The sequence below is a fragment of the Diplotaxodon limnothrissa genome, linkage group LG3 (genome assembly GCF_057381915.1).
Source record: "Diplotaxodon limnothrissa isolate DT_005_m linkage group LG3, D_limnothrissa_male_GT1.1, whole genome shotgun sequence".
Lineage (NCBI taxonomy): Eukaryota > Metazoa > Chordata > Actinopteri > Cichliformes > Cichlidae > Diplotaxodon > Diplotaxodon limnothrissa.
In genome coordinates this window covers 42,412,919-42,429,220 of record NC_140598.1, presented here as the reverse complement: position 1 = coordinate 42,429,220, position 16,302 = coordinate 42,412,919, and the positions used below count along the sequence as shown (strand labels likewise).

At 42.7% G+C, this 16,302-nt stretch overlaps 1 protein-coding gene across 1 annotated transcript in view; it reads right to left on the bottom strand.

The window, feature by feature from the left end:
* hdac8 (histone deacetylase 8) overlaps positions 1 to 16,302 on the bottom strand; it is a 53,141-nt gene that overhangs the window by 1,854 nt on the left and 34,985 nt on the right. Inside the window, exons 10-11 of the mRNA XM_085350242.1 lie at positions 15,287 to 15,432; positions 14,802 to 14,928 (exon numbers count right to left, since the gene is read on the bottom strand). Coding sequence (XP_085206368.1) covers positions 14,802 to 14,928; positions 15,287 to 15,432 — 273 coding nt within the window. The remainder of the gene's footprint in view (positions 1 to 14,801; positions 14,929 to 15,286; positions 15,433 to 16,302) is intronic.

Below are 16,302 nucleotides of genomic sequence, written 5' to 3'. Positions count from 1 at the left end.
CAAATTCATGCATCCTTTACACTCAGACCACCCTGCTGAACATCAGGCATCAGCACTGACTGATTGATTCAAAAGTTTGTCTCCAAGCGGAGTTTGAATTTAACACCAAAAATCAGGTTTTCTTCTTCTCCGAACTACTTCAGCTTCCCTTATTCACAGAGGGACAAACAAAGGCTGTTTTGGGAAAAGAAAAGCCTCTCTCCCTCCTCCAACGTCAGCTAAAAAGAAAAGAGAAAGCCGGGCCTGTCACCACAACAGTCTGCTGGGAGGGAGGACGTCATTACACGCCAACAACGCACGACGACGGCGGCGGTCAAGTGCCACGCGCTCGGCCTCTCTTCCGTTAAGCAGATAAAAGGTGGCATCTGTCTTTATTGTGCGAGTAAATCCCCTCCGCCATTGACCGCAGACACTTCACATGTTGATGAGGAGGAGGACGTATAGATAGGAGGCCCCCCGTCCGCTTTGTTCACCTCCCTCTTTGGGGAGACGTTATGCAAATCCAACAAACCGTTTGTGATTTCCATCTTAGCTGACAAATAATTGAGGTGCTTTGGTTAGATGGGGTTATTTTTCTACTCCAGGGTTTTTGGATCTTACCTAAAAGCTGATAAAAACTTTTTTCTCATCAGGAAGAAACTGGAATGTTTTGGAGACCTTCCAAAGGTCAACAAGGCTCTGTAGAACTTATGCAAATATTTAATGCAACTGACGAGCCTCTTACTCAACAAGCGAAAGAAAGAAACAAAGGAGGAAGAGGAAGGCTGAGGCTTTGTCTTATCATAACTAATCAGCAGCCGGGGGTGAAATGATACTCCATTCAAAGCACTGAGGAGGGGCCCGCCTGCTGATTTGCATGAAATTCGTTGGGAGAGTTTTAAAGGTGTGTTCACTGCAGGCCATAACAGGAAGCAATCCCATAAATCAATCACCAAGGTTTACTCAGCATTACACAGTGTACACAGAGGGAATAAAAACACTTTTTGAGGTTTAATAGAAACTCCGATTGAGCGTAACTAAATGCAAAAACCTGAGTCCACTTATTCCACTTCCATGTTGGAAAAAAATACATCTGCATGGGTCTGGAGGAAGACGAGTTTCATCCAAGAGCAAATTACAGATGAATCCTGGAAATAAAGCCTCTGTTTTTGCCATAATGCAGAGGATAAGTTTTCCTTCACAGATGCACGTTGTATCACATGGATACGGGATTTTAAAATGACGGGGAATCTCCATCATTTAGTGCCAAGGCGGTTTAGATTCCATTTTGCATGCGGGCAAAAGTTACGTAATGTTTCCTGTTCAGTGACTCTGGCCTGCTTGCTTCCATAAAACTCTTCGATACTGATATTTAATGTCTCCTGGTTTGACCACTTACATTGGAGGAAGAAGGTTCATCGGCCCAATTAACTGTGTCGCCATACTGTGACTTGGACTTTGTTCCCAGCTGGGGTCTTTCTGTATTGAGTTCAGATGTTCTACTCCCACAGTCCAAAGGCATGCATGTTAGGTGGGTGTGGGTGTGTTGTCAGACGCATAAGCCAAACTCCGCACCAGGAACTTGGTTGATGATTAAGAGACTAAAGGGTTAGGTTAGGGTGGTTGTGGCTCAGGAGGTCGAACAAGTCATCTATTAATTGGATGGTTGGTGGTTTGATCCCTTGCTGCTCGCCAAAGTATCCTTGGGAAAGATACTGAACGCTGAGTTGCTCTCTGATGTGTTCATCAGAGTATGAATATTAGATAGAAGGCACACAGACAAGGGAAAAAGTGCTTGAATGAATAGGTGAGTTTTTCCTGGGAATGCATGCCATGCTGCCATGAGTTTTTTAGACAGCAGACGGAGTGTTTAGTTATCAGCCAATACTGGCAGTGCACCAACACACATATCTGCTAATTAGTGCAAAGCAACATACTAAAAAAAATTCATATTTTACTCACCACTCAGATAATCTATTAAAATGCTCCATCAGGCCATCACGTGGCCACTAGAGAAACTGCAGTTTTTGGCAGCTCCAACATGGCTCCATTCACCAAACCCAAAAGCGGCAGGTTAGACGATGTATTCGATATCCCCGTGTTGGTGTTGTTCCTGCATCCTCATCATAATGTCGGTCCATGATCAACATTTCAAATGATCAATTACGTTGCTGTGATGTCATAGCTTTGGAATGTGGATGGAAAACACCCAACATTGTCATGATGATGCAGGGAAGCCAACATGAGGATATCCGATCGTGGTGCTTAGACAGTCCCAACTATTTTATCCAGTGACTGGTCACATGTTTTAATGTGAGGAAAGCTCATTTTGTGAAGGGTGGTGACTCTTTGTAAGAACAAGGGCTTTGCTGATCAGCCCCCAAAGAGCCAATCACCAGAGGAAAAATCAAACATATACAACATATGAGAAAAATCCTAAAATCCACCACACTGCACATCCAATGACCTTGAGCACAGTCTGAGTGAAGACCCGGTATGTGCACCAGTTTGATTCAGTTCTAACCAACACTCGTGGAGGGGTAGCTGTTCTTGTGAGTTGTGGACAGAGGGACGAGGAACACTTTAGCATGAGTTTGTTGGTCCTTCGCCTGGATGAACCAAAAATGTTCCAATACAACTGTGGCATTAAACACACGTGACGCCTGTGTCTCCACATTGAACTCCAACTGGACAACTTCACAGATATGTAGAGAAAATATCTGGCTCTCCAATCGTTCTGTTGGAATGTCTTTTGAGGTTTTTAGATGCAAAATTTGCATCTCGGGATAAAATGATCAGCTGTCATGCTCAGGATCCTATATTGTTTAGGATAAGAGGACACTGAGATAGGACATGTAGGTTAACTCTTAAACTCAACTTCCAAAAGCCTAATTTCTTACCTCCCTTCAACACACAATCCAATATTTTTAAAACCTTTCTTTTCCCATCACCTTGAAACCAGTTGCGGCAGATGGCTGCCCCTCCCTGAACCTGGTAATGCATGACGTTTCCTTTCCACTGTCACTAAGTGCTTGCTCATAGATGGTTACATGATTGTTGGGGGTCCTTTCTAATATTGCAGGGTCTTTACAATATAAAGCACCATGGGGTGACTGTTGTTGTGATTTGGTGCTATATATGGTAAATGGACTGGTTCTTATATAACGCTTTTCTACTTTACCTGAGTATAACTAATATTTACACATGTTCACACTCCGATGGATGCTTTGGAGAGCAACATGAGGTTAGTATTTGGCATAAAGACAAGAGCAGTCAGGAAACCACCAACCTTTCAATAGCTGCTCTACAGCCACCCCCTAAATAAAATTGAATTGAGTTGAATTGAATTTTGGTACTTTACAAAAGCCTGGCTGTGCAGAATAAACAATAAAACTGAAAACATAAAATCAAGTGTTTGTTCAGAATGAGGACATGGGAAAGTTTGGGTTTCTAATACTCAGATTTAAAAACAACAAAACACTGGAGTCCAGGATGTTCATCACTTTAAAAGGTTTTTGGAGTTTTTCCATTTTTTTTGGCTGCAAACCTCAACAATAAACAAGCAGAAGGTCCAGCTTTCTCCTAAAATAAGAACTCCAGAAGAAGTCCAGGAATTCTAGCGGTGCCACGAATCCTCCCGAGGGCCTCTGAGCTTTTCTAATTTGACTTCGTGGAGCAGAAAAAACACACAAGTCTCTCATGTCCCTCATGTTTACAGCCAGAGCCTGGTATCGCGTAAACCCCTCTCCCCTCTGCCTTTATGAGATAGAATTTCAATCGTCTCTGCTTTTCCGAACTCGTAAACGGTGTAATGAGTTTCATTTGCTTCGGCTACGTGGGGCTCAAACCGCCACGGTGACCGCAGCAGTGTTCATAAAGATCACAGGGAATCCTCTCACACACACTCGGTGCTCACTTCTGCTCAGCACATGCCAGCTCTGCCTGGTGACTCCTACATTTGGTGTGAATTTCCAGGCCATTAATTTAGGGAACATCACTTCTAAAGGAAACTGCCCCGACATTTGTGGTTCCTCTTTCAAACGCTCTCCATTAAAGCCTCTATTAACCAGCCCGCACTGCATAAATCACTGCTTAAAACGGCGCAGCGACACATGACAACAACATGCGCTCCCGGCTTTTATTTCTACAAACGTCTGCGGTGAGCATGGCAAAACACAGGAGAACAGGGGTGGAAAAAACAAAACAAATTTGTTTCAATTCTTGACTTTTCAAAACAGTTATTGCTGATTCTTTAAAAGTAAATGAAGGAACAATTAAAAACACTGCTTTAAATAAGAGCATTAAACACATTATGTTAGAAAGTGGCTAATGAGGGATTTGAAGGCCTATGTGTTGATGTTGCCATTGTTACACTAGTTTGACAAACTTTTTTTTTAAATAAAGCTCCATTTGTGAGGCTTTTTTGGAACTTTCAGCCACATCCTGCAGCAGGAAAACACAACATGCAGTTAACAAGCAAGTCGGTGTGCTGTGAGCAAGTATTTACATGTAAAAATATGATTTCTGTGGTTAAGAACCAGCTTGTCAAATGTGAGTTTAATGAGCTCCAGAATAAACTGGTGAAATTTGCCAACGTTATCCCAGAAGTTACATCCTGTTTACCTTTGGTTACTCAACACTAGTTTAGCACCCCAGATGAGGATCGTAGGAAGGCTCCATTTAACTGATGTAAATAAACTCACTCTGGTCTAATCTTCCAAGCTTTTCATCAAGCTTGTGCCTCGGTTTCAGTAGGTGGATTTAAGGATTTTGGTCATCGTGTAGTTTGACGTGCAGTGGTTAAACTGTGCAGTATAACTCTGCCACATCACTAATAGCACGTTACACATGGAAACACTCAGGCTTGTATTTTTGGAAGTGTTTTGGCATCTTAAAGAAGTCTATACATTTACTTTGTGAAGTATGTGTGTCTGTTAAAACTATGGCTGATTTAAAGGGAGGAGCAGGTAAGATCATTCATCATGTTTGTTTGTTTGTTTTTTTTTTTTTTTTTAAATACAGGAACAGTTATTGTGTAACTCTAGGCACAATTATTGTACATGGTGGTTTTCATGTTTGTTTAGCAAAGACCAGCAGAGAATACAGTTTTGATGAATATTTATGTACTCTTCTAATCATTGCAGAATAAATCTATTGTGACTTTTAAGAGGGTGTGGGAGAGGATAAAAAAAACCTCACCAAGCACAGACTTGTCATCAACAGTCAGCTTGTAATGCATCAGGACACATTTTACACTACAAAAGATATGTGGACTCCTAAACGTCAGCGAGTGGGTCGAGTATTTGGATCACAGTTAGGTGTTAATCTCTGAAGCTTAAAAATGAAGCCAAATCCAAATTCTGCAGTTCCCCTAATGGCCACTAAAGGCTGGCTCCAAAAGGGAGGCAATCTCCACAGATGTCCATGTTAAAAACTTTACAGCAGAAATAAATATTAGTCTAGTTCAAGTCTAGTTGTTTTAGGTCTCTTTATTCAATTGCTCTGTGCAGAAACAGTTTTTTTCTTCACTGCAATCTCGGCGTGACCGCAGCAATATGATAGCGACCAAATAAAAGAGGTTTTTGGTACAGCAACCAGCTAGCAACCACTTGCCAACCAGTTGGAGAAAACCAATTTTCCATCATGTCGCAGGAGGAAGCTCTCATATCACTTAATCCAGGTAAGACAGGTAGATGAAGGTATTTCAGGTGTTTTGTTAGTTGGACAAAAGGCACACATTTTAAACACAATTTTGATTTTAAAAGTGTTAAATCAACAGGAGCTTGATTTAGGCTTTTGGGTCCTTTTTTATCAGGTTGCCAACTGGTCTCCGATGATCACAATGATTCCTAGTGGTCATTTCCGCTTCTATTTAGTTCTGTCACTATACAAATACAGACCATTTACCATCTGTCAACTTGTTTCTAACACATTTTTTAAGCGGAGTTATCATGCCACAAAGGGTTGAACTTATTAGATGTGGCTGCCAGTATGAAACCATTTTCATAAAAGACGTCAATTCTTTAAAATGTTTAATATGAAAAAGACAGCAACAATAAAAACAGTTTAAAACGGGCGATGCTTGAATTAAATGAACATTTGATCAACAGAAAGACAACAACAAACTTGACCGGAATCTCACTCCAAACCTTTGTTAGTCTGGGATGCATTTCGGTTGGTACCAGCATAACTACAAAGGATCATTCAATACAGTTTCTTCTTCAGTCCTACTGTGGAACCCAGTTTCTGAGTAGACCAAACCAGTTCAGGGTTTGCTGTGTCTATCTAAATTCTCCTTAAGGGTCATGTAATCTTTGTTGTTGCCTGTCCAAAGACTAACCCTTTTTAACTTTCTCTGCATATTTTCCATGTAAAATTCCAAACGCCGTCCAGATGTTTGACTTTGCCCAGGGCTCCAAACAATGTGGCTACAATGTGCAACCGGCTATTTTCCAGCTTTTTTTTCTCTCTCCAGACATCTCAAATACTTTTCAGGCCTCTCGGACCGAGAACGAGGTTTTAACGGTGCTTTTGGGGAAACACGGCCGCTCGTCTGCTTTAACGCTTATCGGTCGTCGAGGGGTAGAAATCGCAGCAGGAGCGGGGTGACCGTGAAACCGTACTCCTGAAAAATCTGCTTTTTCCATTTGGTTTAATACGTCTGACCGATGCACTCCCCCCCTCCTCTGGATACCAGAACGCTCAGCTGTAACCCAGCTTTACATAACCGCACTGAACATACCATAAACTCTCTCATTCACGCAAACACGTGAACCGTTTCCAAAAAACAAAGAATTAAAAACAGCGAACACTGGCACACCAACCACATCCATCCCTCCCCATCCCCAACCCTTATTAAAACTGTTTTCCCCTGGAAACACTCAGCTAATGTTTTCCAAAACTCCTTCTCTTTCCCCCTCCCTCGTTTGCTCCGTGCCTCGGGGCCGAAGGGGTCCGCTCCATATTGTCTTCATTAAAGTCGCAGAGTGTCGACCTGGTTTGGAAACATGGTGTGTGTTCTCCTGTGTGTGTGTGTGTGTGTGGGGGGGGGGGGTGGAGGAGGTTGAGGCTCCTGAGTCCTAAACCACATTCTTTAAATTCCCTGTAAGAAGAAAAAAGAAAGAGAGCGAGAGAAAAATGAGACAACTACAAAGAAAAACACAAAAAAAAGGGGTGGGGGTCAACTTTATCAAATTAAGTAAGGCTAAACACACATATTAGACACCAAAGATGGAGGCAGTCTGGAGGACAGACACACAAGCACACACTCGTGCCAATAAAAATGCTAAATAACATCTGGCTGAGGTAAATCCTGTCACTCCCATGGAAACAAAAGCAAAAAGGGGAATCGATATGGAAATGACAACGGTAAGCAACACTTGGAGCTCATTTGCATGAGGGCACAGATTGGTTTCACACGCAGACAAAGCAAGTGTTTTGACACAATGGCTGCATTATGAAGTCTAGTCGACGGTTTACTTTGCAAATAGTGCCGCCTTGTTTGTCCTTTGTCATGTTAAACGGCCCGTCGGAGGCAAAACAAACACGCTGCACGCGCACACACACACACGCATACACACACGCATGTACGCATGGATTGCAGATGAGTAATTGCCCTGACGCACTGAGGGAGGATGTCCTGTTTGTTGGCCATTGTGGAGCTGTCACTGTGGGCCTGTCATGTTCTCTCCCTGCAGTGACAACAACAGTTTGGAAAAAATGAGCCGTTTACAACATTTGGCGTGGACTTTTTTTTAAATTTGTTTTTGGGGTTTTATTTTTTCCCCATCCCCGTCTGGATGCTGAGACTCCACTGGTGGTTTAAATAAACGCTACAATGTCAACAGATTAAAAAGTATCCCGCTTATGAGGCTTTTGGACGTGCTTACACCAACGGAGGCTGGGATGAAAATCAGCCTCCTGATTTACTCCGATGAGGTCACCGATTCGAGAAAGAAAACACAAACACGGGGTCATCTGGCCTAAAAAAAACATTCCCAGAGCCACAATGTGGTCATCCAGCAGTTTCTAACATAACCCCACAATAACAGAGCGACTTGGTTACCGTGGCATTGCCAGTGTTTAAGCCTAATGTTTTTATTTCCCCTTTCTCAGCAATAAAAGGGGCCAATTATCCATTTCCTCATTTTGTATATGCTTATATTACATAAAACACATTTAATGACCAGTTGACTAAACATTTAAACACCCATTTTCACCTGTGGGCTCTAAGACGTTGCGACGCCACCCGCCACTTAGTGGGGCTGCGTCCTCTCCGTTTTATTCTTCGCCTCGCTATTTTACGACACGCAGACATGAATGATGGGGGCACAAATCTGTAGACAACGACTGGCCGTGAGAGTAATCCAACCCATCACTACTCATCCACAGTGATGTGCAACCACATCTTTCACAGGCGTGTGGATGCAAAGGAGGAGGACTGTTTGTGCCAGCGGTGCTGATGCTGGCCAGACTCCACAAGGAAAAGCAACACATACTAATGCATACTTAGCACAAAAAGCAAGGAAATTTGCATTTGGTGGATTATATCCTGGTTGTAGCAACCCTTTGTCACTTTAAATGGTACCACATTTGTAAGGAAAATGCATTTATGGGTTGAGCAGCAGAGTTGAGTACGCGCCCCTTTGTGGGATGTGAACCCCAAGCCACCCTCGATGTGTTCATCCGACTGAATGTTACATAGAAGCACGTAAGCTTAGATATGGATTGCTTTTCAGTTAAATTCAAAGACATTCAAAAAGCACGTTGGCCATCAGTCAGCTCACTTTGGTCATTGACGTGTTTTTTTCCTTCGCCCCTTTAATTCCTCTGTGAAAGAAACTGACAAAATCTGCACCCCCGCTAATGAAAAGCGTTATGCTACATTGCTCTGGATAGGGTTGGAACTGTATAATCCGATTAAATAAGAAAGTCTGATCTATTTGCTGGTGTGGAACTGTATTACACTTTAATAATGTGTGAGGTGTTCAGCTGATGCCTGTCCAATCCTGTTAATAACTACTGTGGCTAAATAATTCATTGTTGTGTGTGAACGAGGCTCTGCTTGCTGTGTGTGTGTGTGTGTGTGTGTGTGTGTGTGTGTGTGTGTGTGTGTGTGTGTGTGTGTGTGTCCTGGGGCCACACAGTTTGCATTATGGAGGCTGGACAGCACTAACCTCACTGGAGCACCTTAACCTCCTCCTCTTCCTCCCGTCTCTGCCTTGGCGGCAATGGTATTGATTATTGGCAATCGTGGCGAGACTACAGGGCGGGCAGAGCACGGAGCAGATCACACGCACCTAAATCTGATGAAGTCAGCACAGTTGGTCTAATTTTAGGTGTTTGTTGCCCTCACACAGGAAAGTGTCTCTGTCGCATGTTTTTATTTTAAGGAACTTTCCCTTTATCTAACTAAAGCCAGGTGGCATTTAAAGGAAATTACAGGTACAAAAGGAGGTGTGGCTACATGTGAGTCATGTTGCTACTATCTCGACTTTAAAAAACAAAAAAAAAGACCCCGATTGAGAAGCTGCTGACTTATTTTACGGGAAATTGTTGCTCACAATGCAGTTTTTTTCCTCTCCTCCTGCTGTGACGAGGGGAAACTCAAAAATCATGATGTGTGCTAAAAACAGGAAAAGTCCATCAAAAAGAGGAACAGCAGGCACAAGCGGACTTTCAACAACAGGACATCTGTGGTTAGAAATATTGATTAGATTCGGACTGTAATTAATGTGCCCTCTTCCTTTATTCTGGCTCCGCTGTTTGGCTGGTTTAGACTTGATAAAAGTGCCTGTCCCTCTTTTCCAGATGTAGATATTTAAATCTGGTAAAGTTACCAGAGTCCACCGTGGGCTCTGATGTTTACTCCATATCACAGCGTCCGTGGAAGCATCTATACTGTGCATGTTTGTGTGTATTTTACAGGCGTGTTCGTACAATCTCTCTTTCCCGCAACGCATGCATCTTATTTTGCGTCAACAGAGTGGAGAATTAACGACTGAAGGCGTAATCGTAATCAAAATGTAAAGGTGCTGCAATATTTCCCTGCAGAAGTGTGCAGATAAGGCACTGTTACACGGGGAGGCTGGCAGTTTACACACAAACAAGCACTCTCTGGGGAAATCACACTACTGGCCTTGTAAACCCAGAACCGTGAATGCACAAACAGCCTGACAGCTGCCGCAGCCTTGGACACTCACCTCATAAAAATCACATTTTAATTAATAAAGCCTCCGAGTGCGTGACGGGAGGGAAGCCACAGGAAAAGCTGAGTAACATCTGAATGTTTTCAATTGTTGCTTCTACTGCAGCACATGTACGCACGCAAACGGACTGGGTTGCAAAGACGGTAAGAAACGCTGACATCTCACATTTTTAGTTTTTGCAAGTTTTCATTAAGTGGCATGGAGATACTTTACTTTCATGACAGTCTGGGTCTGAAAAATGACACCAACGTCGTAGCGCCTTAAACCTGGACTCTATTTATTGGCCACAAGAGCCGGAGGAGCTGGATGAGGGAGAGGCAGGTCAGGCCATCTCTGCTTAGTCTGCTGCCCCCTCGACCCCAAGACTTGGCCGAAAATTAGGAGACATTTGTGGGATAGTTCTCACTGAACAGGACTCAGTGGAGCTAAAAGTGTAAAAATCATTATTTAGAACTGCTTCTGGACAAAAAGCTCAAATAGTATTTTAGTTTTTGCTAAAAACCTGACCTAGCTTGACCCCTCATGCTGATTTGGGGAATATGTGCTGGTATGAATTAGGTTGTGTTGCTACAAATCCTCTGATGTGACAACACCAGTAAGTGAAGGGTGACAATAGTACAAAGGTTTTCCAGACATGTGAAACATGTGAGACATGAGAAACTACAGGCAACCGTGGCAACCTGCTGGTAACCAAAGCAACTGCTAGGATGATTTTTGCTGCAACAACTTTTTTGTAATCGGTTTCACCCAATGAGAGCTGGAAACCTCCAGGAAAGTGTGTCAACATGTTGGGGAATACCTGTTTCACATCATGCTGAAGTTCCAAGGTGGACAACTACTGAGATTGTACGCATGACATCATGTCAGAAACCCCCCAAAATAATAATAATAATTTAAAAAAAAGATGGTTCTTCCTGTGCCAGCTACTCCAGCTTCCTCCCAGAGTCCAAAGACATTATTGTTAAACTAATTGGTGAGTTTAAGCTGGGCGTAGGTGTGAATGGTTCTGTCTCTCTATATTAGTGTTAGAATAGACTGGCGAGCTATTTTAGGGTGTACCCACATCTGGGCCTATGACTGCTGGGATTCACCCCTCTATCCATCCATTCTCTTTGCTTGTCCTTATCAGAGTAGCAGGGGGGCTACTCCAGCTAACATAGGCCGAGAGGTGGGGTACATCCTGGGCCGAGCTAACACAGAAAGACAGACAACCATTCATACTTATGGGCAATTTACAGTGACCAGTTAACCTAACTGTAGGAGGAACCCGGAGTACCCGGTGAGAACAAGCACAAACACAGGGAGAACATGCAAACGCCACACAGATGGTGAAGTCAGACTCGGGACCTTCCTGCTGTGAGGCAACAGTGCTAACAACCACCAGCTGGGATATCATGCTGAAAACAGCATCCCCCTTGTAAAAACATTCATAATGTGAAGGAGAGATTTTGCAGATGAGACACACTGTCTTATTTTTCATGAAATGAGCCATATGTACGCCTCGCATCTCTGTAAATACCTGCCAACATGACAGTGTTCTGTGGGCTCAAACTGGCCACGATGCATACGTACATGACTGTACGTCATGCATACGTACAGTCATGGTTTAACATATGGGATCAGAAGCTGACACATGGCGAGTGAAAAACGGAGCGACGGTGGCTTTTGGAGATTACCACTTTAAAATTTGTATCCATTCGTGCGAGCTGAAAGAGCAGATGTGGGCACACAAACATACGTACACTCCCACTCTGCCCAGTTTCTCAGAGAAACCGATGTTTATAAGCAGCAGTTTGTTCAAAACCCAAGAAACACTTATCCAGCCCGATGATGTCATGCAGACATGTTTGCTTTGAGGTGTGTGTGTGTTGTAGGCTATCCTTTATTCAGCGCTTGTGTGTGTGCATAAGTTAAGTTAGCAAACACGCTGGGCTTTCTTTTTGGGAAACAGACAACATCCAGTGTTTAAAATTGTAACACGCAGACTGCCCACTGGGATTATGGTGCTGTGTGGTAACAATAAATGTGACAGAGAGCAGAAGCGACAGACAGAGGAGGAGGAGAAAAAAAGAAAACAAAAAGAGCGACATAAAACAGATTTGACAATTTGAAACCAGGAGAGAGATCAGAGAAAGGAGGGAAAAAGGGATAGGAAATTCTCTGGATTTATAAAAAATGAAACATAATTAGCTCAACTGCAAAATGTATGCAGAAGTTTTTAAAATAAATTTAAGAAGTAGAAACGTCAGAATTCAGCCGAAAGTATAAACTTGACAGAGTTAACCGTTTCATTTTCTGTCCTCAGCGGGAGCTAACGGTGAATGAGGGATCTGATCAAACACAGAGGAGGCACATGGGATGCAGGAGCCAAACATAAACTTCACTTGCTTCTCTCATCTTTGGCTCGTCTGCATTCATTTATTCTCCCTTTTATTCCCTCCATCCGTCCACTCACTGGTTCCCTCTGTTGGCTCTAATAAAAGCCGTATGACTGGAAAAGAGCGATACTTTCAGCCCCTCCAGTTGTGATGATTTAATGCGAGCCAACAGACCAACTGGATTTCGGCAAACAGACTCCCGATCCCCCCTCGCCTCCCCTGATTTGATGTGACCTGAAGTTTTTCAAAGCTGAGGATTTAATGCTGTTTGGATAAACCTATTCCACGTCCAGAAGGCTTTTTGTCATTTGCTACAGTCAGATGACTTGTTTAAATGTATGAAGGTTTAGATACTAATTGATACCATGTCCAGTCGACTGAGGGTAAAAATTTGAGAACGCACAATTTTCTCTCTGTTCTGGATTTCCATTCACACTGATCCGCAGATTTCCATAAACAAACTTCCTTTCCAGCGAGTGGATTTGAGTTTGGACTTAACTGGGCAGATGATTGCCGAGAGCATTAACAGGTAGAAACCAAGTAGGACTGAAAACGAAGCCAATGCATTAATATAAAAAAGAGCTGTTCCTCTAGACTTAAAAGAAGAAGACATATTCCCTGTATGTCTGTGAAGGTTCTCAGTAATCCAGGTCATCGTAGTCAAAGGAGCTTGCAAAGAAAAGCGTCTGGACTTCTTTAAGTTGGTTTAAGACGTTTCACCTCTCATCTGAGAAGCTTCTTCACCGTCTTCCCTGTAGACTTCTATGTTAAAAAGTTCAGCCTTAGAGCTGAAATAAACAAACATGGTGGAAAAAAAAACAATAAAAAAAACTGTTGCGGTCTCTATAGCCAATTTACCCATTATAAAACTGCACAGGTGGGTGGATTTTATGTAACTCACTCCACTGAATTCTGAAAGAATTACAATTTTTGGGGGCTTAGCTGCAGTGAATGACAAATGGGAAACGACTTGGTTGCTAGCTGCCTGCTATTTTTCACTTTCACTGATTTACATCACAGAACCTCCACTTAAAATGAGATTAGGATGAGACTAATTAGATTAATTGGCAAGAGGTCGGTAACATGATAGGGTATAAAAAGAGTTTCTCAGAGCCACAGATGGGTAGAGGATCATGGTAAAAAAATACTGGCGGCTGCCAGTAATACTCCTGCCTTCTGGTAGATGCAGGTGTGGTATTCCTAGGTGACTTCCTTCTTTCTTCACAAGACTTTCAGAAAACTTGACCTCTGAAGTTGACCTTCAGGCCGAGGTCTCTGAAATTTAATTGTCAGAGATTTTTAATAGCTGCACCTATTGCATGAATTTAAAAATCCCATATTACTTAATCCTCAAGTTCTCACATTTGCAAACTTGGGTGTCCATGCCACCTGCCCGCCCTGCGGGGCGACGATAAAACCTCATCAGCCCTTTATGACTGAGCCTTGGTCTCTTTGGTTTGGTCATTTTTTTTCCAAGGACAAACATATTTGTACCTTGAGTTTTTCCACCTTATTGTACATTCCCTTATGTCAGTCCGAAAACAAACTGGTATAAAAATCCACCAAACAACTATAGAGACCACAACAGGCTGTAAGCATGCTTATTTCTCCTCTAACGCAGGGCATCTTAACACTGGAGTCAATGAGGATCAATGCCTACAGGAATTGCAGTTTAAGCATTTAAACATTGCCACCTGATGCTGACTGAATGAACGAATGCCGTGTGGACAGACGTTTTTTGCTAATGAAATAAATATCTTCTTTCTCTTTTCTATTGTAAAGATAACTGTGAGCAAACGCTGGTAATACTGAAGAAGAGTGCAGACAATGACTTTCAAAGCTTTTACTTTTTGTGGTGTGTCCTACTATAAATCCATTTCCATCACACTGAAACTATGATAATTATTAGTCTGTTTTATACTTTCCGACATGGATCACTGTGACGTGACCTGATCTTGGTAGGATTTTACTATTCCCACAATATTGTGAGTGCCTTTTATTTGGTCGGTAACTCACCTCACCATAACTTACCAGAATGGATAACCGCTGTTTAAAATATAAGATTTCACTGAGGAAAAGGAAGGAAAGGAGGATTTCCTGTCACTCTACGGTTCACACTTTTATACCCCGGAGACACCGAATGATCAAACTCAGATTTTGTTTTCCTTTTCGGATGTGTGGCTGTGTGCGGCGAAACGTCTGACATGGTTGCCGACGTGTCGTTTCCTGACCTCACCTCCTTACAATAATTCTCCCTTCGCTCAACTTTTCGCCTAAATTTCACCCTGCTGGACGATTTCTCCTGAGAGCTGTGGGCTGTCAGCACTGAGACCAAAGACCCGACTTCAGGCTTAACCACAAGGCTGCACGCACACACGGGAACACGAACATACAAACATAAAGGCACATATAGAGAGGAAGATGCAGAAAAAGGAAAAAAAATACCACATGTATCAAGAGCCAGACTCGAGCAGGGGTCATAGACATATTGTGCATATTCACACACACATACAAAAGGACGTTAAAAAGCCACAGAGAGGACACAAAGAGAGAAGATGACATACTTTCATCCCACACAGAGACGTATAGAAACAAGAGCAGACACATGAAACTGCACTTTAAAAGAGCCGTGGAGAGACCAAAGGGCCTCAGATGAGCCAGGGTTCAGTGCAACACAAACACACACCTGTTTACGCTCCACACCCTCACAAACAGGCACACCTGTGCATCCAACCCAAACACATACACATGACATGCACACCTTTGATGGTGCTGATGACCTGGTCCAGGTGTTTGGTGTCGTTGCGGTCTGGTCTACAGCTCGGACTGATCTCCAGCGAGTAGTCTGGTCCGTATTCTGTAAAAAACTAAACACACACACATACACACACAGATCACATCGTAAGGTTTTGCATTTTCCGATTTTGAAATAATACTTCATTTTTCTTATTCACAGTCATGTGTTCATCACATTTGCCCAGAGTCACTGCAGCAGAGTGCCAAAATACACTCTGTCTTCTTTGTCTTTGTTTTTTTCCTCTTTTTTTGGAGAATGCAGCTGCTTTCCTGGAAAGTTTCGGGGTCTGTTTGGACTTTGAAGAACTGAACTGACTGGTGACGAATATTTACACAGGCTTTCAGGGATCTTTTTTTTAAACATAACAGTGAAATCAATTCAAAACAGTGGTTAAAAAAGGACACACTTCCTTCCAGTTTTTGACCATCATTTCTGTTTTTCTCAACCATATCAAGATATCTCTTTCCATTCTTTCTGGCTTTGTTCCTGTAAAGCCAGCCACACAGTTCTGGGTTTGAAACTCAGGCCACGGCTGGACACTTATGAGGAGCTTGCATAACTTGCTTCCACAAATTTCCTCTAACAGCTTAGAGATTAACTCAGCAGTTTAGTGTTGGGGGCAGGGGCAAATTCACTTCTAACGCTCACATGCTACATTTTCAGGAATTTACAAATCCTGTACCAGGAGACCAAAATGCAGGAAAGTTCATTTGAAAGGCTTCTAGTTTCTTAATAGAAAAGCGCAAAGCCTAAATAGTATTTAAGTTTTGCAAAATTATTATTGCTCTGGGTTTCTGTCTGACTGCAGCTGTTACAAGTTAGCAAAGACCCATTATCAAGTCTTGAGTGAAGGTCTGTGTCACCACCTAGAGGTCTTGAAACTGGATGAGGCAAGTGAGGGGTGGACCTGACTGTGAAGCTTACTGGCCAAAAAAACCAA